At 48.8% G+C, this 23074-nt stretch overlaps 2 protein-coding genes across 6 annotated transcripts in view; both read right to left on the bottom strand.

Annotated features, from left to right (window-relative positions):
- KCNN1 (potassium calcium-activated channel subfamily N member 1) overlaps nucleotides 1-1543 on the bottom strand; it is a 37576-nt gene extending 36033 nt beyond the window's left edge. The window contains exon 1 of the mRNA XM_074302358.1: nucleotides 298-1543. Coding sequence (XP_074158459.1) covers nucleotides 298-312 — 15 coding nt within the window. The 5' untranslated portion in view covers nucleotides 313-1543. The remainder of the gene's footprint in view (nucleotides 1-297) is intronic.
- Nucleotides 1544-3655: 2112 nt separating this feature from the next.
- Nucleotides 3656-23074, bottom strand: part of CCDC124 (coiled-coil domain containing 124) — a 40204-nt gene continuing 20785 nt past the window's right edge. For all 5 annotated transcript variants that reach the window (XM_074302301.1, XM_074302315.1, XM_074302308.1 and 2 more), the window contains 3 exons: nucleotides 7199-7385; nucleotides 6204-6318; nucleotides 3656-6028 (listed from right to left, as the gene is read on the bottom strand). In XM_074302301.1, coding sequence (XP_074158402.1) covers nucleotides 5824-6028; nucleotides 6204-6318; nucleotides 7199-7385 — 507 coding nt within the window. In that variant the 3' untranslated portion in view covers nucleotides 3656-5823. The remainder of the gene's footprint in view (nucleotides 6029-6203; nucleotides 6319-7198; nucleotides 7386-23074) is intronic.

Here is a 23074-nt window from a genome sequence, read left to right as displayed (position 1 = left end):
TCTTCCCTTCCTCCCCCCCCCCCTTCTCCCTCCATCCTTCTCCCACCCTCCCTCCCCTTCCCACTCCATCCTCCTTTCTCTAGACAGGCTGGTTGTTGCCTTGGCCAGCTCCCAGCTTGGGGAGGGGCCCTTCTCCAGAAGTCCCTGTATTTTCCACAGCCGGGCCGACTGTGGCTCTATCTTCCTCCTCTTCCCTCATCCCCCTCCCCACAACCCCTTTGTCTTCCCCCTCCGAGTTCCCTCCCCCACCCCAGAACCCCAGATTCTCAGATCCAGCAGCTGTGCTTTAGACCTTACCTGCTCAGTGGTCATCCAGCTTTTGCTCGCAGAGATCCAGTGACAAAGAACCCAACGAGCGGAGGCAGCCCGGTCCCTTTTGGAACCACAGCTTTCATTGTTAACAAGTTTCCCCTTAAATCAAACCTAAATCTGCCTGTTTGCGGCTGACACCATTCCTTCTAGCTCTGTCCTCTGGGGCCTCTGGGTCTGAGGCCGCACAAACACTTGAGGGCAGTCGTCATGTGCCCCTCAGGCCTTTTTTCTCCAAGCTTCGACTGATCCTTGGACAGCAGAACTTGAGCTCCTCTGGCCAATCTGTACTTTTATCCTCTTCTACCATTTGCTAAAATTCGCCTGCTGTGACCTAAATTACCCCAAATGGGGTCTGACCGGAGGGGGGGGGCAGGAGGACTAAATATCTCCCCAGTTCCGGACACTATTCCTCCATCCTACAGCTAAAGGCTCCCTGAGGTCCCGTGAGTCTGGCCTTTTCCAGAAGAATGTCGGCCTGGCTAAGCCGCTTCTATGGAGTAGTCTGAAGTTGATTCTTTGCACCCAAACGGAAGACTTTTACATTGAGTCCAACCCACCCACGGTTTCAGTTTTCTAGATTGTTCTAGCCTGTCCTAGTCCAGCTGAGCTTAGAACCGAGTATTAAGTGCGGGCCCTTTGGGGAGGGTCTACTTTTCACTATTGGAGAATCCCCGGGGAGCTCGGCTCCCGGTCCCGACGGGTCGCTGGGGGGCGGGGCCAGCCTGTCCCGTCTCCTGTCGCGTCTAGGTTAGCGGAGGAGTCGGGATGTTCCTGGGCTACCTGGGTCCTCACCGCGGGGGACGGTCCATTCTAGCGCATGCATTTCTCGGATGACTTCCTTTTCACGACTTCCCCGTTTCCATTCACGCCACCCTCCGGGGCTCCACTGCCATTTGGGGACGGGGGGCACTTCGCTTCAATTACTGGCTCCCACAAGAGCGCGCTGAAAGCCCAGCAATGTGTAAACCACGGGCTTGGGGGGAAGCTCGGGCCCCTCCAGCGCTTTAGCCTGTCACTGAGCAGCAGGCCGTCTCCAGCCCTCCGTCCACTGGGCAGTCGAAATAGTACAGAGGACGTTCCGCTGGAGACCTCCAAGCAGACCTCAACGGTCCTAACTTTAGTCTCCTGCCCCCATTGTCCCCCTTCCCATACCCGTCCCGGTCTTAGTGCCGCCTAGGGGGAGGAGGCCGGGACCCCTTCCCCTCAGTCCCGGCTGCATCTTCTACGGAGCTCTCCGCCCTTCCCCCCACACCTGCGGATCCACGCACGCAGGAGGGGAAGCCCGGGCTCGTGAGCCCTGGGCCCTCGCGCAAGCGCCGAGTGTGCTTGGCTTCCCCCGAGCAGCCGAGCAGCCGCCCCCGCAGCCTGTCAACCGAGGCTCCCGGTCGTCATGGCAACGGGCAGCCCCGCCGGGATGAACCGCGAAGGGAAAGTTGGGGGGAAGGGAATCTCAAAAGAAAAGAGCGAGAGCCCCCGCCCCTCCCCCATTCCTTTTCCAGTTCTCTCCGTCTGCTTCTTTCAGCAAATCAATAATTCATCCTTGCTCTCGTTTAAGCCAGTTTCTTCACCAGCCCCTCGAGACAGACTGCGGAGAGGATATGGGGGGAGGGGAGGAGAGGGGGGATTCCCCGGCCTGGGGGCGGCGCATGCGCGTGGGCCAGGGGATTCCGCGCGGAGGATGCCGCAGTGCGGGGGGTAGGGGGAGGGACTCCTCGTGCTGGTATTAGAGCCGCGGTGGCCCCCTCACGTTTGCAGGGGCTCTCCTAAAGCTTCTTCCATCGCCAGACTCCCCCTGATGCACGTGTACTGCTGTGAATCTCCGTGTCTCCCCTTCCTGCAATGCTGGGCCCCCACGGAGCATCCCCTGTCTGCCTCCTTCTCCATCCCCGGGTCACCCGCCTGCGTCCTCTGCTCGGGCCCTCCAGCCTCGTGGTTCCCTCCCCATCTCCACCGTCTCCTTTGCCCTCCTGCAGCCTCACGCTTCCTCGTGAGGTCTCTTCTCTCCCGCTATTATAGCTCCAGCCACCCCTTGCCCAGCCTCGCGTGTCTCCCTCCGCCATGTCTCCCCTTCCTTTGTCCTGTATCTCCCCCTCCTCTCTCTTTCTCCCCTCTCCCAGTTGGCCCTCGGAGCCCCGCAGTCCCCGACACGTCACCGCAGTCCCTCCCCCTCCCCCTCCCCGGCAAGCCCAGTACTAAGGGAAGCCCCGGCTCGTGAGCCCAGCGCCTCGCGCAGGCGCTCTGCGAGCCTGGCTTTCCCCGGCTTCAGCCGCCCCCGCCAGCCGTCCGAGGCGCCACATCGTCATGGCAACGGGCAGGCCTGCAGAGACGAAAGGGGGTTGCCTAGCCTTTCCTTAAGCTCTCTTCGTAGCACCCCCACCCCACCCGCAGGGATCAATAATTCATTGTAGCTCCGGTTTGAGCCGGTTTCCCCAACCGCCTTCGCCGACGGACTGCGGAGAGGGGGTGTGTGCAGGGATTCCCCCGTCCTGGGCGGCGCATGCGCACTAGCCGGGGATTCCGCTTGAGGATGCCGCAGTGCATGGAAGGGGGCGGGGCGCCTCGTGCTGCCGCCGCAGGAAACTGAATCGCTTCCCAGGATTCTCCCAAAGGCTTTCCTGTCCCCCTGTCCCCAAAATGCAGTGAGAGTCCAATTCATATTTCATTTTATCCTCATAATGGCAGGGGATGGTGAATGCTATTATTAATCCTATTTTACAGATTAGGAAATAGAGGCAGGGCTGAAGTGACTTGCCCAGAGTCACACAGTTAATGTTTGACTGTAGGTCCAGAACTCTATCCATTCAGCTGTCCCAAATGGGCTGCCCCCAATAATTAGGTGCCTGCCAAGGCAGCAAGGGAAGTGTCTGTCCTCATTGGAAAGAAAGAGGTTCAGAGAGGGGAAGGGATCAGCATTTATATAGCACCCATTAAATGCTTTCTACAACAATTCTGAGACAAAGGGCTGTGATTATCCCCATTTTACAGATGAGAAAGCAAGCCCATCACTCAATCCCCCAGGAGCATCAGCTATCTGCCCCCTGCCAAAAGGGATTCCCTAACTCCCAGGCTAGAACTGGAAGGGGCTGTATGACCCTCACCCAGACATCAGGCCATCCTCACCCAAGAGCCCCTCTCTCTCCCAGGCTGTAAAAATCCCCCATTAGTCAATGAATTAGGCTGTGTCCATGTTGCTCTCCCCAGGGGATGGGGATTGCCTTGCCTGAAATGGGACGCTCAGACCAGGGCTCTTGCAGAAACAGCCATCTGCCTCCTTCTGGAGTTCAAGTGTTACGCAACGGGTCAGAATGGGTCACAGATACCAGACAAGGGATAGAGACAAAGGTTTGGGACCCAGTTCTGTTTATTTAATGAATGGATCTCACACTGAGTATCTGTGTGCAGGGCCCTGTTGTGGGCTATATCGAGAGGGAAAGACAGGGACGGACTTACCCATTGGGAGCTAGCTGGGGAAAGGTAGGAGCATGGAGACTAACTACAACAGCAAAGAGAAGGGGATAAAGCTCACAAGAGGGGCCCAGACACAAGGCTGTGGTTAGTTTGCTTCTTCCTGGGAAGCAGGGTAATCAGAAGTTCCTGGGCATGGGCCTTCCAGAATGGATAGGATTTCAGCACAAAAGGGAAAAGAAATGTTCCAGGTGTGGAGAACAGGTTCTCCACTTAATCAAAAGGGTTGTTTTTTTTTGTTTGTTTTTTTTCCTAAACGCTTCCTCCATACAGGCCCAGACAATCCCCTGGGGACTGTCTGGCCCTTTTCTCAACCTGGGGAGCAGGTACTTTGCTCCAAATTCCCTCGTTCTTTCAAAGTTAAGCCTTCTTTTAATTTCCCAGAAGCACAAATACTTCCCAGGGGAATTCAAAAGGGAAGAAGTCTCCTAACACTAAACAGGGGAGGCTTTGGCCTTGTCCTTTAAGTAGCATTCAGTTATCTGCAAGTTAAAACCAAAAATGCAAACTTTTATCTGTCTGGTAAGGGAAAGAAGAGAAAAGGAAGCAGGAAAAGAGAATGGGTTGGATAGAGGTCACCCTACCTTTTACTTGCTCAGTTCCCTATTGTCCTACTACTAGTGCTGGAGGTGACCTTTGCAAGGACGAGGAGAAACTCTGATAGCCTGAAAAATTCGAGGGTCCCAAAGTGCAAGTGCTTTTCAGAGGCAACAGCTATAGCCTTCTATAGCCCCAAACACATGCATCAAGCCCTTCAGAAAGAAGGAAACTCTTGGGTGGGAGCAGGGAGGTCCTGGCACTAGCTAGGCCTGGAACAGAACATCTCTAGGTCGGGGCTCTCCCTTGAGGAGTAGAGGCCATTGGATTGTGCCTAGGACTGTGCTCCTTAGGTTTTGGTGGGGAGGTGGCAGGTGGGAGGGGTAGGAAGTCAGTAAGCCCTGTGCTGCTAAGATCCAGGAACCTTGGACAGTAATTGGGGGAGGAGAGGGTAGGGAGACAAGAAGAAAGGGGCAACTTTTAGTCTCTGGCTAGATAGTGGAAGGAGAATTAAGCAAAATTAAGTTTAAATCACTTATTATTGGAAAAAAAAATTTAAATGCTATCCAAATCTTTTATTGGTTTGAGGAACTCAGTTCTGCTGCCCATAACTCCAGTGGGAATTAAGTGAGCCCCACAATGAAGGCAGTTACCTAGTTCCTTGGGAGGCCAGTTTCATTTGTGACTGAACCTGCTCCTAAGGAATCGGGTACATGATAAAATTGGCAAAAAGCAGATGACAAGAGTGAAGGGAATATGGGGTGTGCTTGTAACTGATCCATCTAACTAGCTTGGAGGGGTCTCATGGAGGAGGGAGCAGGTGCCTAACCTACAGAGCCTGGAGCCACTACTCACTTGTCCTCTGAGCAATTACAAGCACAAGGGGAGGGGAAAGCCAGTTATATACACCTAAATCCCCCTTGACACCTTCAGCATGAAAGTCAAAGGTCAACGGGGAGAGGGAGAACTAGGATCTAGACCCCAATTCAGGCAGAAGCTCTGTTCACATAGGATGGGCTCAACTTCCCCTTTTAAGAGAGAAAGAGGGCCCCTTCCCTGCCTTGCCAAAGTCAGTGAGGCCTGAGAATTGATGTTAAACTTTGGGATCTTGCAGATGAAAATTAAAGCTGTATCTCCACCACCCCTCCAAAAAATTAGAGAGATAGATAACAGACAGACAGAGAGAGGAAGAAAAAAGGTGGCCAGTGCTGTCATGCTGGGTCAGGGAGTGGGATGGGACCCTTCTGCTCTGAAGTCAGAGGAGGACAGAAGTGTGTTCCCAAGGAGGCAGCAGGAAAGGCCAGACAGCAGGCACCTTGGACGGGTGACTCCTCTTTTAATCAGTAGTACTGAGAACAGGGGAGGGGCATGGATTTTTAAAAAATCCCACTGGTTCTAACTGGGACTGTCCTTCCCACCCACCCATAGCCTGAGTTGGCCACCGGAGGACCGGCGGTCCAGACTGGGGTGGATCCCTCTCTCCCCTTGCCTGTTTCTATTCCCCAAGTTCTATTTCTGGGCATTGTAGGCCATGGTCCGCTGGTTCATGGGGTTGTCGGGGGACCTCATCCACTCCTTCTTCAGCAGCTGTTTCAGCTGGGAGAGGCGCATGTTGGGGTTCTCCTTCTTCAGTCTGGGCAGGTGCAGCTCCTCAAAGGCAGTAAAAGCAGCTTTCATGCGGCGCTCAGGGTGACGGTCAGAGTCCTCACTGACACTGCAAGGAAGATGGGATGGGGTCAAGACCAGGAAGAGGAGGGCAAAGGTGGGGCATCTCCCGAGCATGCCCTCCAAGCCCCGGGGGATGGGCTCAGTGTGGGCAGGAGCCACTCCAGGAGCCCTAGCCTCTGCCACCCTCTTCCCTTCTGGGTCCCCCCAGGAGGCCCTGGCACCTAAGGACAGCTATGGCATCTTCGATCGTTCTGGCTTCCACGCTCCCCTCCTCTGGTACTCGGCGGTTGACATTCTCCTCCAAGGGAACTTCGAGGTGACTTTTTGGTTTGTCCACTGTCATAGAAAGAATAAAGAGAGAAGGGGGGAGTTTTAAAAGGGATCAGGACAAAGGTGCCATAGCACCAGTCATGCCAGCAGTCAGTGTGAGCCTGGAAGGGGCACAAAGCAGGGGCCAGCCAGTCTACATAGGGGCCTAGGTCCTTGAGGGCAGGTCCCTGCCCGGTCCCTGGCACATCACCCACACTTCATGAACTCTTTTGCTGAGTTGAGATAAAAGCTGCTAAGTCATATTTGTCTCCAAGAAAGGGATGTAGGAATGGCTAAGTGCACTTAATCTTTCAGGCTCTCTGCCTGCATTGACCACCCCACTCTCAGGTTCAGTGATGGAGCCAGACCCTGCTTCCATCATGTCTTGGAGGAGATATCTGGGCTATCTAGTGACCGGGGCGACAGGGAAAGCTGCTCCCGTGGCCCATGCAAGTGTGCTGGGGCCTGTGAACTCTGGGCTCTGCTGTGGCCACCAAGCCCTCTGGGCAGCGCCTGCCACTGGCTCTTCTGGGCAAACTTCAGCCAGATCCTTAGTGGGACCTCGGCTCCCTTAGACTAGAGAGCGCTGCTCAGGGCAGCAACAGGGCTCAGTATAAAGAGAAAGAGAGTTAGAACCCAAGAACTGGATGTGAAGCGGACTTTGGGTACGGCTTTGGACAAGATGCTGTCCCTGGCTGGGCCCGGCTCTTCTCCCGGCTTCCTGCCCATCTTGTGATCCCCTCAGGCTGGGCCTCCCCTCCATGGAACTGATCTCCGGCGGTCCCACCACTGCCTTGCCTGTTCTGTCCCATTAGACCAGCCAGGCCACCTGTTCTTGTTCTGCAGCCCCGGCATTGAGCCCAGGGGCAGTGGGCTCAGCCGGCAGGCTTTCACACAAGGGGCCTACCTGTGTCCTCATTCTCTTTCTGCTGTTGGTCTCGGCGCAGCGTCTCCTCTATTTGGGCCCGGGTCACTTTGCCGGGGGTCAGCGGCTTGGGTGACTTCCCCTTTAACTTGGAGTCTTCTTCCTCCAGCAACCTCTGCAGCTCCTTCTTGCGCTCCAGCTGTTCCAGGCGGCGCTTCTCCTTTTCCTCCTGTGGGAAGAGAAAAGAGGTCGTGGTCAATCCCCATGTGCTCAGAGAGGCCTCCTGCATGGGCTAAGGGAATTATTTTAGAAAGGAGATGGAGCAGAGGAAGACAGGAAAACATGGCACCCAAGTGCCAGTCAAGGAAGGGCTTGTGTAGCCCAGTGATGGCTGAGACGACCGATGTCCACGGCTGACGGAGAGCAGTCACAGGGAAGCGGGATGGATCTGGTCTGTCTTCAAGGACAGAGCTGGGACCAAGTAGGACCCACAGCAGAAGCAGACTTAGGTTCAATGGGAATAAAAACTTTTTAACAGTGAAGACTAGAATGTGGTCTTCAGAGAGGACGGGTTCCTTTTACTCTGTGACACTGATAGGTCCACAATCCAGAGAGATCATGGGAGGAGAACCCCGAGTACAAAAATGCCTGCTGCAGCTCTTTTTTGGGGGCCAAAGATGGAAACTAAGGGGAGCCCTTTGCTGGGAATGGCTACTTCAGAGAGCCCACTGATACGGAGTGAAGCTGGATCAAAACTAGAACAATTTATGTCACAGCAGGACCATGCTGCAAGGACAAACAACTGAAACTGAAGAGCTCTGAGCAAGGCCAATGACTGACCCATGACACTCCCCATCCCAGAGCCGGCAGACTCAGGAAAACTATGGCAGGCGTTTGCTGGCTTGACTCTGCATGTGTGCTGAAAGGACTCTGTTTTACTTATTTACAGTGTGTGTGTGTGTGTGTGTGTGTGTGTGTGTGTGTGTGTGTGTAGGGGGAGGGAAGGGAGAATCTGTAAGAATTGATTGATTTTTTTATAATTAAAATATATTTTTTAAAAAGAGGTAGTGGGGGAGGGGGAGCAGCTAGATGGTGCAGTATAGTGCTGGCCCTGAAGTCAGGAGGACCTGAGTCCCAATCTGGCCTCAAGATACTTAACACTTCCTGGCTATATGATTCTGGGAAACCCTAAATGCCTCAGAAAAAAAAAAAAAAATTTAAAAAGAGGTAATGGATTCCCCCTCTCACTGCAGGTGAGACACAGAAATAGGCTGGAGATCAAATAAGCATGTATCAAATACCTACTATGTCCCAGGTTCTGTGCTAGGCACTGGGGATACTTGTACAAAGAACGAAACAATCCCTACATGTAATCTCAAGGAACTTACATTCTAGTGGGAAGGTAAAAATACATAAGAATATGTAAATATGTAAAATACAAACATAGGGAACCTTGTTACATCAGAAAAGGAATGAGGGTTAAAGGGGGCAAGATGAATGAGTATGAATGAGAAATAGAAAGGTTTGGTCTAGGTTTAGGGTTCCTTTGCTCCACTCGATTCCTATAGTCGAAGAGGCTTACTGTGACTGAACTTAGGACTGGGGACTTTTCCCAGACCAATATGAAGAAATTATGGAAAATTATGGAAAAATGTTTCAAGTCAATTAAGAAAGAAATTTCCAACCCATAGAATTATTTAAGAATTATTAACAAGGCAGGGCCTTAAAATATGTCTTTCTTCATGTAACCTGAAAGACCATCTCCTGAGTGAAGTCAGAGCCTCTCCAGTGACTGAGCCATTGCTTCCCACCTAGATGTTCTTCTGGCCCTCATCAACAACTCTAGAAATCTCAGTGTTTTTGGAGGATCACAAACTCCTCCTACCTCTCCTGCTTTCTATCTGATTAGTGAGGGAAGACTTTATGGGAAACTCCTCCCAGAGCCTCCATTCCCAATGGGGATCCAGGGTAAGTACCTGCAGGACTTGTGCCTGTGGCTGGCTATGCTTCCCTCCTACTCTCCCTTCACCTTCTTTCTATGGGTTGCCTTCCACGATTAGATTGAGAGATCCTTGAGAGCAATAACTCTCTTTTACTTGTCCTGTTTCCCCAGCACCTGCACACTGTCTGGTGTGTAATAGGTGCTTAATAAATGTTTATTGTCTGACAATCACTTAGTAAGTATCTCCTTTCTGCACATATTCAGAGATGAATAAGTCATGATTGGCGACCTAAAGAAACACCATCTACTAAGGGAGGTAATGATATACAAATGACTAGATCACACAACAAAATATAGTAAAGGGGAGAAGAGAAAGGAAAATAGATAAAGAAGGCTGAGGGGTTAACGTCTGCAACAGCAGAATTAAGAAAGCAATGATTTATTTATGAGCACTGGACTAGGTGGGAATTTAAGAGCTCCAGACCCACTTTCTCACTTTATAGACAAGAGGCTGAGGCCCAAAGAGATTATTAGACAACTCAGCCAAAGTCACAGATAGGAAACACTGAAGCTGGCATTAGAAATCTGGGCCACATGATTTCAGATCCACTACTTTCCACTTGTCTGCGCTTTTTTTCAGAGAAGGGAGAGAAAGAAAATAGTTCTTTCTGGTTGAAATATAAAAATAATAGCTAGCATTTTTACACTGTAAAACACTGTAAACATCTCATTTTCTTCACAACTCTGGGAGCTTGGTGCTATTATCTCCATTTTATAGATCCTGACATGCCCCAGATCACACAATGAGTAAGCATTTAAGACTGGATTTGAACTTGGGTCTTCCAGAGCTCTACATTCATTGTGCCGCCCAGTTCTCCATAACAGATATATTTGCGTAGCCTAGCTTTAAGGTTCATAAAGTGGAAATGTTGTCCAACTGAGCTTCTCAGCAGCCCTGGGAAGTAGGGAATTTCACAATGAGAAAGCAGAAGGGGAGATTAAACAGTTTGCCCAAAGTCACCTAGCTGGTGAGTGTCTGAAGCTAGATTTCCAGGCCCAGCCCCTCTATTCTCTAGCTATACAAAATGGGAGCAGTGGGAGATGGGTTCCAAAGGGAAGCTGGGGTCGAATCATGGAGGGCCTCGATGCTAGTTTGGCAAATGGAATCTTTTGGACCATGGAGAGGTGCCATGACAAAAGTCAAGCAGAGAGATGTCAGGGATAGACTTTAGGGAGATGGCTACTGAGGTGGGGCTGGAAGCAGGCCAGGTAGGAGGAAGTTGTTGCAGTCTTAAGTATGCAGAGTCTTTGGTGGGCAACTATTTCCCCTTTTGGCCAAAAGAAAGGGGTCCAAAAGAATCCTTTTCTTCCTGGCCTTAAAGGAGAGACAGCCCAGATGCCGGCTGGGCCAGGAGGAGAGGTTGAGTTGGAGAGCTCTCACCTAGTCATTGTCTGCTGGCAAGAAGAAAAGCCAGGGAGTAAGGATCCTAACTCTACTCTTTCCTAGCAAGAGAGAACCTGGGCCTAGAGTCAGTGCCGGGAGGGGCCCAGTCTGGCTCTTTTGAGTTAAGTGATTGGTCTAAGGCAGTGGCTTTGACCCAGCGTCTTTCCCATCGGACCCTCCTTCCGTATGGTTTTCCACTCTGCTCTCTTGACTCTGGTCAGGTTCACTCCCAGGTCCAAGACAGAAGCGGTATGAGAAAATGCTGCAAAGGCCTCACGAAGCCAAGATTCTGGGATTGGCCCCAAGCCCGTGAGCTGCCGTGTCACTCGGAGAGAGAGCACTGAGTCTTTGAGGCCGCCATCAGCTCCTCTCCTCCTTAGCCGTTTTATAAATGACCTCAGAGCAGTTTGTGAAAACCAGTAGAACAGGGTGGGTGAAGCCCTCATTTCTGCCTGGGACACTTTGGCACTGGGAAATCAACCTGGGAGGTAGCGATATTAAGACTAAACCAGTACTATTCTGCAGGGACTCAGCTCATTTTTCTCAGAGCTATGTGAAAGAAAATGGAGTTTCTTCTTGTCAGAGCTTTCTCTGCTACAGTTATCCCTGCTTATAAAGGGTGGCCAAGACATACTGCATTTATATATTTATTTGGGGAGAGAGGAAGGAAGAAACTGATATCCCTTGAAAGCAGAAATGGTTTCATTTTTGTTTTTCTATGCCCAGATCTCAACAGTGAATGGCACATATTAAGTGCTTAAAAATGTATGTCTACAAGTGGTCTCTTTCCTTGAGGACAAGGTCTGTTTCATTTTTGCAATTTAATTCCTGGCATACAGTAAGAGTTTAATAAATGTCTGATTGATTTGATGACTACTGAGAGAGCAAAATAGCAAGAAGTGGGGCTAGATGATCTTATAATTTTGTGAAACTGATAAGCATTTATTAAGTGTTTACTATATGCCAGGCATTGTGCTAAATGCTAGAGATACAAAGAAAGGCAAAGAGACAACACAAATAATCATGTATAAAACAAAGTGTTACAGGATAGGCAACAGCAGCTGGCTCGGCTGGGAAAGACCGTTTGCAGAAGGTGGGATTTAAGCAGAACTTGAAGAAAATTAGGGAGATCAGGACACAGACTACCCATGACAATGCCTGGAGTCAGATGGTGAAGTATGTGAAGGGAAGACAGATATAAGGGACTGGAAAGGCCTGGAGGCCTGGGACTGCACTGTAGCTCACTCTGGCAGCAGCTCGATGGAGAAACCCTGAGCCAAGAAGACTGACCAGATGCAGCAATATTCTGAGTGGGAGATGAGAAGAGTGTTCCATGATGGGTGAACAGGAAGGATGGAGAGAGGGAGGAAGAGAAGATAAGAACTAGGCTGCAGAGTCACTTTAGATAAATGACCAATGGCAGCTCTTATGGAAGTCTCTGATGAATGATTTGAGAGTCTCTGTGGGTGTTAAATAAGACCAGATTTGAACTCAGGTCCTCCTGACTTAAGGGCTGGTGCTTTATCCACTGCATCACCTCGTTACCCCCTATAACCCCACACTTTTATCAATAATCTGGATGAGTCACAGGTGCCATGTTTATCAGGTATGCAAATGACAAAGCCAGGGGCGTGACTGGGCTGGGGGACAATCCTACCTCAGTAAGGTCATGACAGGCTAAAACTATGGACCAAATGTGCTCTGATGTGAGCTCATAAAATTACCATTCTGGACATAAGAAGGGAGAAATATGGCTAGCACCTATATTGGGAATTTTAGTGGACGGTGGGGTGGGTTCAATCTAAGTCAAAAGAAAAGAGACCAGAAGAACACATAGTGTGAGGAACTACAGGCCCCATCCTGGCCAAACCATATAAAGAAAAGACATTTTAGGAAGGATACTAAAATGCTGAAAAGCACCCACAATAGTACTCAGAATGGCAAGGGACCTTTGATACACAGGGACTGGCTGAAGGAAATGGGGATCTCAATCTGAAAAAAGAGAATGAATATGATATTGATTGTTAGGATTACAAGGTGAGAACTCAGGTTGTCTAAACAATTCTCTGGCTCAGAATTCACACCTTTAGTTCTGGCCTTTAGGGGAAGTTTACACCTTTGGACTTCTGAGGAGGAGTTTACATATTTAAAAGAAGTTTGCACCTTTAAGAGGAACAATTTTATTGGTTGAAATATTTCCCCAAGCCCCGTTGAGTTCTCACTACAATCTCTGCGAGGATAAAAGAGGGCAGCACTGGGTCTGGAGAATAGTAGAGTCTGGGACAGAATTGGGACCGCTGTCTGTCCGCAAGGAGCGAGTCTGACTGAGATTGAGTTTAGACGGTGGTCAGAAAAGAGTCTAGTCTGACGGAGACAGAGTTGAGACCGCAGTCTCGAAGGATAAACTTAGCCACCACAGGACCTTCACAATTGATGACAATCCTCATTATGATAATGAAAGCTAGGGTTTATACAGCAAGTTAAGGTTTGCAAATCCTCTCAATAACCCTGGCAGGTAGGTACTTTTATTACCCCCATCTTACATGCAAAGAAACAAAAAGAAATAGGAGAAGTGATTTGCCCACCTAGGAAATGTCAGAGCCTGAGTTTGAACTTTGATCTTTCCTTCTCCCATGTTTAGTGGGAAAAGAGGGGAGGAAGGAAAGGCAAGATCCACTTTGATTATCTGAAATGCTATTTTACAGGAGAGATTACTCTTGTTTAGTACTGAGGATGGAACTAGGGCAATGGGAAAAGTGGGGCAATAAGCAGATCCAGGCTTGACTCCCAATATGGTTACCTTGGGAAGTCATGGTTCTCCTTCCCTAGGATGTAGAAGAGGGGGTTGAGGGGCAGGTATCAAGTGAACAGTTGAACGTAGAGATTCTGTGAGGCTGAGAGGGTCAGAATATTCCAAGAATATAAGCATGGCTAACTGGAAGATGATGGAAAACACCATTAACAAAAACCAAAATTTAGAGAGAAGAATCAAGCTCTCTTCTGAGCTGACAACAGTGCTGGAGTCCTGGCGAGACCATCCCTGGTCCATGACCAGGCACCTCCAGTTCCCACTTTTCCCACACATTAAAAAAGAGGGGAGGCTTGGAGGCAGCAAGCTAGGAGGCCTAGGTCAGAGCCCTACACCCATTCCATCTGACTGTGGGCAAGTAATCACCCCTCTGAATCTCAGATTCTCTATGCAAAAAACGAAGGGGCTGCATTGGCCATTTCTGGGGTTGCTTCCTCAGAGAAGCCACTAAGGAGCAAACAAACCCAGAGAGCTCATCCCTCTTATAATTCGGACATCACCAACATGCCTGAAACTAGCCTGGGTCTCTGGATGAGCAAAGGCCCTAGGATTTACAGGAACTCAGACCATGTGTTTCTGAGGGCTTCTTTTTTAAGCCTCCCAGCTCCCCACCCCAGCCTCACCCAACCATCTGTTCAAAAGCTGTTTCCCCAAGGACACTCATTGTTTATTTACAAGACACCAAGGTTTCTTTGCCAGCACAGAATGAGCTGGATTTCATTTCCTGGCCTGAGCTGCCGCCTGACACACCTGCCCTGCTCAGAACACATGCTTGCTCTTTCTCCCAGGGATGTTTGGGCCCCTTCCGGCAGTTTGACCGCTCAGCTAACCACGAGGAGATTGTTATTCCTTTTAGTTGGCACTAAAGGTCATGGTTCCCAAGAATCCAATCAGAAGGATGGAGATGCTTCGTTATTCTTTTTCAAGAGTCAGTGCTGTAAAAGGGAGAGAACCTGGTAGGGGAGTCAAGAGCCCTGAGTCTTGACTTCTGCTGCCAAACTCCCTGGTGACCTGGGGCCCAGCCCTGGTCACCATAAAACAAGAAGCTGGGCTTCCTTCTTGCATCCAGGGCCCGCTCTGTTCTGTTTCTGCCAGCCCCAGAGAACAGAAGACTGCCTCTTTCACTTCTTAGTGAAAATGGAGTGTGGCCATGAGCAAATCACTTCATCTCTGCCTGCTTCCTCTTCAGGAAAATGGGGACCATATCAGCACCTCCTCCAATGAAACAATGTGAGTAAGGCCCTTTGTAAAGGGCTTCACATAAAGGGAGGCCATTATCCTAAGCAGGACCGATTTCAGCTCTGGCCTCCCCTGTCCTAAGTCTTATGTCCCTGAATCCGGAATCCTAGTCCATGAATCCTGGGACGCTCAGGGGGCAGCAAGTTCAATTTTGTCCATCTACAGTTGAGCGAGTTAAGGGAGGTTATGGGGGCCCACAGCCCTAAGGATGGTGAATGTCAGGCAGAGCACAAGGCTCCTTCTGCTGACCCACTCTGCATTCCCTTGACAATCTTCCCAGGGTGTCCGTCCTTCACTTGCCAGGCAACCTTAGAGACTTCAGAATTTGTGTGCTGACACGCCCTTATCACCCAGTGGTACTTGCAAGGGAAAGCTCGTAACACCCCCCAGTTGGTAACAGATATGGCCAAATCACATCCCTGAGGAGACACGTAAGTGGAAACCTCACAGCCCTTTGGAACCAAAATGGAGAGCAGGAGTTCTTATTCCCATTCCCTTTTTGGCCGAACATCCTTAGAGCTGTTCTAGGCAGCTCTCTGCAACGCCAGCACTTGGGTCACTGCATCAGGCCTTCCCAGAGGAGCAGCCACAGAAAATGTCTGCTGATGGAGACTGGCGGGCAAGAAGGTAATGCATCTGTGGACAGGCAGGCAGCCAGCAATGGAAGAAGGAAGTAGACAAAGGTCTGAGTTGGATCCCAGGGGAACAAAATGGAGCTGCAAGAAAACTTTCAGTCTTAACAACAGAACAGGCAACAGAATAGAAAACTCCTTAACTGGCTCACTCTGGATATACACAAACAGGGTAAAAGTCACAGGGTGAACTAAATCTGTTATACATTGATCATATATTTGAACATCCAATCACTAAACAGGAGGCCAATGGCATAGTTGTCCAAGTTTCACTGCCTCACACTAAGCCAAAGTATTAGAAGAGAAACTGGGTTAGTCACTGAAATGAGGCAGAAGGAAAGGGGGCTTTCCATTCAGAATCCTTTCTTCCTTCTAGTGTTTGTTGGTTTGTTTGTTTTTTTACATGAAGTATGTAGGTTTTATTCACCAACCCTGAGAAAGAACATCAGTGAATTCCTTGCTCATTCTTCACTTACCCTTCTTGAGTGAAGAGAGCTGAAAAATAACTGAAAAGAACTAGCTCATCATATGTGATAATATAGCCTGTTGAAAAAGAAGGGACTTAATCTCTAAACATGGTACAAATCATTAGGAAAGGAAGTTCTTTAGGACAGAGAAGGTCAGAACTAGGAAGGTCCTCAGGACATAGGTCAAAGACCTCTGAACAAAGAATAACAGATTTGCAAGGGCCACTGGGAACACTGAGGAGAAGAGAGAAGGAGCTTGAAGTCATGAGGAAAGTCAGGGACAGAGCCAGGACTACATCCAGGAGCTGTCTTCCTTCTACCTTTTTTTCCTCTTAAGGGCTACTTTTGACAGGAGTCCTGTCTTCTCGTTTGCCCTAGGCCTGTTTGCAAGCACATTTGAAGCTAGCTTAGTCTGTCAATTCTCTCTTAGACAGTCAATTCTCTGGGTTCAAAGGGACAGGGGTGCCAAGGAGGAGGAGAGTGCTATGGCAGAAACAAGAGCTATGGGCATCACAAGGGTAAAGTCACATCTATACTGCTCCTGAGAGGGGCCCTGGCTGCTGAAAGTCTGAGTCAGGCTGAGCTCCACCATAGCACAGGCAGGATTTGTATCCCCCTATTTAGGCTGTAAATCATCTATTCCCCCTCCCGCCCCCCCCCCCCCCCGCCCCAACAGGGCAAGCAGCAAAGTCACTGACTTATTTATAGTGTACTTATTGTGTTTGCTGAGAATAAATCAGAAAGGGCTTCTTGCACTCCCTCCCCAGCCCCAAAGCCATCATCCCCTCCCCACCATCACCACCACATTAACAGCTCAGCAATTCCATTTCCAACCGGTGCATTTGAGAAGGCCATAATTCCATTTTATGGGCAGGCTGTTGAATGAACGAAAAAGGCATCCCCTCCTCTGAGAATTTCCTGGGCAGGATGGCCTGATGGTTTTAAATATATCTGACAGCAACAGATTCGCAGCAAAACCATCAGCTCAGGAAGAAAAGCAAAATGAGTGTCACTGCTGCTCAGCAGGGAAGGAGGCGACCTGGTTTAATCCAACCTTCTGCCTGAATTTTCCTCGGGCTCTGAAAGAGTAGCACGACATCACCCCAGCTAAGGCGGCCAACTTTCCAGGGCCAAGGGGGGGTGGTTCATAATATGTACATGGCCCTGTTAGGAATCTCAAAGCACCACCAAAGGCCAACACAAGAGCCCAGAGACCAGATTTCCGTTACTCAGTGGATGAGTTTCTCTATCTATGAAATGGGAAGATCTGTGATGTCAGCACAGAAGCACAAACTAAAAGAGCCAGTTAGATACAGAGGGGAAACATATAATATTATAGCTAAGAGAAACCTTAGGAGGTCAAATGCTAGAGCTGAAAGAAAGGGTCCATAGAACACAGGAGGCCAGAGCTGTAGATAGAAAATATCAGAGCTGGGATGGTCTTTGGAACAGAGAATGTCAGAACTAAGAGGTGGGTGGATTTAGGCCACATGATATTAGACCTAGGAAGGACTCTCAAAGAACATGAAGTCTAATCTCTTCATTTAATGAGGAAAATGAGCTCAGAAAGGGAACCCTACCTCAGGTCACAAAATGTTTGCTTCTTGTTTGGGGAGGAAGGCAGGTAATAGTCTGTGCTCATTAACCAAGGCTATTCTATTCAGAGGCAAGGGAAAACAGTCAGTCTCAGAAAGACCCCAGGCCTCAGATGTTTTTCTTGATCTTCTAAGATTGTAGCCACAATTGCACAGCAGGTTTCTTGCTGGGAGATAAAAAGTGAATATACAAATCCTGAAGATCAAGGACAGTAAACCAGAGCTATTTGGATAGCAGGTGAAGCATGAGGCCTGAGGATGGGAAACCTTCATTCTAGTCCCAGCACCACCGCTGACTCAGTGTGTGACCTTGGATAATTCAACATTCAGTCAATAGCTACCTCAAGCCAGCTAGTGCTTCCGTCTTCTAAAGAAGGCTGCTCAGATCCAATCAGGAAATGAAGGCAGAAAGGGCTTTATAAATTGTTTCACATTATACAGATATAAGTTTTATTTGCGTTATATTTTAAATTAGGGCTTCTCAATTTTTTTATGTCACTGATCCCTCATAGCAGTATGATGAAGCTAATAGACCTCTTTTCTCAGAATATTATTTTAAAAAGCATAACATTGTAGATTTCAAAGGAAACCAAACATATTGAAATAGTTATGATAAAACCCTATCTCTAACAAGCAACCTGAGTTTATGAACTGGGCCCAGGTTAAGAGTACTCATTTTTGGAGCTTGTAGAAAATTCTTCATTTCCATCCCATCCTCCAGTCCCACTCAAAGATAGATGATAGGCCAAAGGCACAAGAATAATGGTCTTAACAAAGGTGATTATTTAGATGCTCTTAAAAACTCTCACACTACTATAAAACTTTAAAACACTGTGAAGGGAGCAATTAAAATAGATCTGTAACAAAACTGGCACAGCAAGGTTAAAGAGAGAAGAGTATTCCAAGATCTGGGGGCAGGGAAGGATAAGAAGGTAAAAGGAAGGTAGAAAGGGGGCTGAGATAACCAGCATTTATTTTCACCACCTCAGCTTCTGGCAGAGCTGGAAGAGACCAGGAATTCACGAAGCTGCTTGATGTAGAAATGCACAATTATAAATGGAGAGCTGGATGAGGGCCCTAGAGAGTCCCCCAAAGGGACATGAAGGACTTGAGGTCAAGCCCTAAATCTGCCTCAAGGGTGACGAGAGCCCTCTGCCCTGGATCTCAGTCCCTGCCTATACATCTTAGGCCCCTTCCAACCCTAACAATCAGCATTTCTCTAATCCCCCTCATTCTCCAAGGCCCAAAGTTATAGAGATGACAAACTTCAGAGATGGGAGTTGAAGGAATTGTGTCTGATTCTCAATTCAGGGCCTGCTGCCCACCAAGTGGCCAACTAGCTTCTGCCAACTCCCCTTTCATTATTCAAGAGCTCCAGATGATAGGAAATTTGTAGAGCTGCAGTGTTAGGAGGGGCTTTAAAGATCCCATAATTGAGAGGGAACGAAAGAATCCCTCCATACCCAAAAGCACATAAGCTGCTATCTTTATAGTGATCAGTCTCTTTTAATCAGCTTCTGGAAGGTCAAAGGACTTTCAGAGGAAAGAAACAGAAGAATATTCAAGCTGAGCAAGGACTGCTCAGACCCTTAGCCACTTCCTGTCAAAGGGGAAAAACAGGGTAAGGACACCGACCAGGCTCGGTAGCTCGTAGAAGGGGGCAGGTAGCGCAAAGCCCTCTCTCTGGCCTGGTCATTCAGCATGGCTGGACGCCCCGGCACGCCTGCGCACACGGCTTTGCCCTTGCCCAGTCACTGGGGCACTGACTCATTAACATTCTGGAAGCTCAGCTGCCTCTGCCCCTCCTCCTCCTTTCCCCTCCCAGTGGGGCTCTGGCCAGAGCCAGGCTGCTCCGTCTATCAACCCTTGGTGAGACCCCCTCCTCGCTAGTCTCCGAGCCTTAGGCAAACTGCAGATCTCACACCATGGTGTGGAAGGGAGCACAGGCTACAGAGGACTTGACCTGGGAACTACCTGATCTTGCTTCTGCCAGCTACCGGGTGTGTGACCTCAGGCAAATACTGACCCTGGGACTCCTCTTCCTCACCTGTGACATGGGGATATTCCGAGTTGGCTGGGACCCAAAGAAAGGCTCCACACCCCCACGGTAACAAAGAACTGGGAACCAGGGAAATGCCCGTCAGCTGGGGAAGAGCTGCAGCCCATGGCAGCCGTGGAAGAATATGATGAATACAGAGAAGTGAGAGGCCAGGAGCAGAGGGAGGGAAGGTAGCCGAGCCAAGCCAGTGATTTCCATGATGACCATGGCTGGCTACATGGGAAAACCCAACCACCAGCAAAGAGTCCAACAGACTCAGAGCAAACCCAAGGAGGCCCTCCCTCCCCCACTGACCGCACAACAGTCAGCCTGTATTCTCAGCTTGCTTTGTTTCATCCTTCTTCCTCTTAAAAAGAATTCTTTGGGGCGGCATTCTGGGAGGGAGAAGGGAGAGAGACAACAAAAGCGCCTGTGAGGAGCCCAGGGCCTGAGGTAGTGTCTGCCCTGCGCCAGGACTGCTCCCAGGGAGAGTTCGCAGTCCTTCCCTACCAGCAAGGGGCCGCAGGAAGTGCCTGGCTGGAGTCGGAAGAGGGGAGGCTCCGTGACAGATGACAGATGGCTAAGGCAGCAGGTGCCCTGGTACCCCGAGAAAGGAAGGATGAGGGAGGAAGGTGCCTCAGGAAAGCCTCCCCGGAGGAGTCAGCTGTCAGCCTTCTTTTCCTCAAGTCACCTTGGACTTATTTGTTAGCAAGTCTCCTTGTGTGTGAGTGTAGTGAGCACTGGTATAGTAAGCACCAGATGTAGTGAGCACTAGATGTAATGAGCACTGTTGTAGTGAGGATGGTGTAGTGAGCACTGGTGAGTGTAGTGAGCACCAAGTATAATGAGCACTGGGAGTAGTAAGCACCAACGAGTGTAGTGAGTTCCAGTGCAGTGCTCAGTATGCATTTTCTAGCTAGAGCCTCAGACAGCCTGGGGAAAGGGGAGAGGGGGACGTGACCAAGGTCACACAGCCAGCCCCATGGGATTCAAACTCTCTCCCGACTCCGTATTGATCTTTACGTATGCACATCACTTGGGCCAGGACTCTGTCTCTATGCCCCGGGCCAGGACCAAGGCCTTACAGAGGCTAGTGCTTAATCAGTGTGGGCTGTCTGCAGATGACCAGAACAGGGCCTGCTGGATGACAGAACCTGAAAGGGAACTTGGGCTAAGAATACAGTAAAGCAGCGCTTACCCATTAAATCTCAAGTCTGACTCTTGGTTTTTGAAAAACAGACTCCAGTGATCCCAGACGGGGGTGAGTCAGCAGTTTGCCAAAGATGTGGGGTTTGGGGACCCCAAGCTTAGGACGTCTCACTGTGGAAAGAGAGACCAGGCTTCCAGGGAGGAGAGAGAATTACCCTGCCCTTTACCCCTGGCCTGGCCCAAGCTGAGCACTACAGTGAGAAGGGGGACCAGGGTGATTGGTGACAGAGGGAGACTGGGGCTGGACTAGGCAGTCAGGGTGATCCCCCCATGGTGGGGTTCTCTGAATCGAGTTGAGGACTTCCAGGATGTAAGGCGGGAGACTCTGGAGAGCTCTGCAGTGATGGGAGGAAGGCCAGCACCCATGACATCACAGATGCAGGAAAGGAAGGAGCCTTCTCACCTTCCCTATTCCTCCCACAGCCGCAGCCCTCCTCCCCAAGCCCATAAACTGCCTCCATGCAGGGAGCACAAACTGGAACAGAAGGGGAGGAGTCCCCAAATCATGCAAGGATGTTTGGCTGAAGGAACTGGGGATGGCCAACCCCAAGTAAGAGATGATGCTTGGGGAAGAAGGATTTTCTTAAAGATTACAAACTTCCTCCCCAGACACTAAGTCTGGAAGACAGTAATCTTCATATATGGGAGGAACCTTTCTAAATCAGAAAGGGCAGATTTGGGCCGTGTGGTCCAAAAGGCGGAACTAGAACCTTTTAGGAGAGATGGGCACAAGTCACAAGGAGGCAGATTTCAGTACAATATAAGAAAAAATTTCCCAACAAATATAACTGACCCAAAGTGAGGAGTTTGTATATGAAAATCCCTTCCAATTCTATTATCTTAGGCTCTATATTTTCAGGTCTCATCAAACTCTGACATTCCACAAGTAGAATATACAAATTGGGAAGAATAGAAATCAAGACTGGATAACGAGTGAATCTCCTACCAGAGCAGTATCCAAGCGACATCTGATGATATCTCTAAGGTTATTTCCAAGATCTGGGGTTCCAGGATTCCCAGCTGGAACTATTTTAAAAGAAATGTAGGCTCTGATAAAACTCCTGGCCCATGAGGTCACACATCTAATAAGTCAATGCAGCAATTCTAACGATACCTTAAGGAATTCTTAACTTGGAGGAATAATGGACAGAATGGATAAGATTCCTTCCTTAGACAGGAGGAAAATTTTTAAATTTTCACTAGCTTTAATTCTATGTATTTTATTTTATACATTTTCCACAGTCAGACTGCTAATGAGATCCATGATACACACAAGTTAAGGATGCCTAATAGTAGATGTGTTTTCCCAAGAACATACTCTTTTGGAAAAATCAGAATGTCTCAGTTCCCTTTTTGATTTCACTTAGAATATCTGGAAATTGGTGGCCAGAGAGTCTGATTTTGTTTTAAAACCAATATATTTATGAGGAGATCATGGAGGGGTCAGAAACCAGAAGTTCTCAGCTTCTAGTTCTGGATGACCATCATTGCCTCCACCATTATCATCACCCCCAGCTTTGGAATCCAGGGATCAAAGAGACTTCTTGAGTCCATTCCTTCATGAACAATGGCAGGATTATGTCATCCTCAGCAGAGTGACCTGAAGTATGAGAGGCAGCAAGGCAGCTGAGGTCTTAAGAAAGGCCCCAGAGAATATCAAGTTTCATTCCTTCATTTAATATTAAAAGTGCCTGGAACAAAGCATGGAACAAAGGTATGGAGGTGGATAATACTGGGACAGGTTTAAGGAATAATTAGTTGTTTCTGAGTTGAAGTAATAGGTGCCTGAAGTGGGCAGCGATGGGTGAGTATAGAATAGAAAAAAGTGGCTGATACATAAGTGTTGAGTGTCTGAGGAAGGAATTTGAACTCGGGTCCTCCTTACTTCAGGGCCGGCTCTCTACTGACTGCAACATCTGGCTGCCTCCAATGTGAACATTTTTTGTGCCCTATTTTTCAAATAGGGCAAAGGTACAAATTGGGTGGACTAGAAATAAAAGCTGAATAGCGAGTGAATCTCCTGCCACCAGCAGTACCCAAATAACACCTGACCTGGATGGCTTCTCTAAGGTTACTTCCAAGATCTAGGATTCTGAATGGTCGAGATGGATTAGTAAGACTTGATGCTGAATGTATCAAGAATGAACAGTCCAAGTATGAGGGGATAGAGTCTGATTTTAAAGTATCTTTCCTTCTCTTCTCTGATCAGATTGCTTGAGCAGGGTTTTATTCATCTTTTTATTTATTTATCTATCATTTAGCTCCTTTGGCAGTCTGGTGAAACCTATGGACTCTTTCAGAAAAATGTTTTTAAATATGTAAGACTAAACACGTAGGATTATTTAAGGAACCCAATATATTATTATGCATTTATTGGAAGATTAAGAAGTTTATGGACCTCAGGTTAAGGACCTGGCTAGCCATTTTCCTAATGACTAACCTATAGAAAATGTGTATGTTCCCTAACTTACTTACTACATAAGGCCTGTCATATTCTGAATTGATCCTCCATTTATAAGATCATAAGGTTTAAAGTTGTAAGA

The sequence above is a fragment of the Sminthopsis crassicaudata genome, chromosome 1 (genome assembly GCF_048593235.1).
Source record: "Sminthopsis crassicaudata isolate SCR6 chromosome 1, ASM4859323v1, whole genome shotgun sequence".
In the NCBI taxonomy this organism is placed as follows: Eukaryota; Metazoa; Chordata; class Mammalia; order Dasyuromorphia; family Dasyuridae; genus Sminthopsis; species Sminthopsis crassicaudata.
Note: the sequence above shows the minus strand (reverse complement) of the source record. Positions and strands in the feature narration are given on the sequence as shown.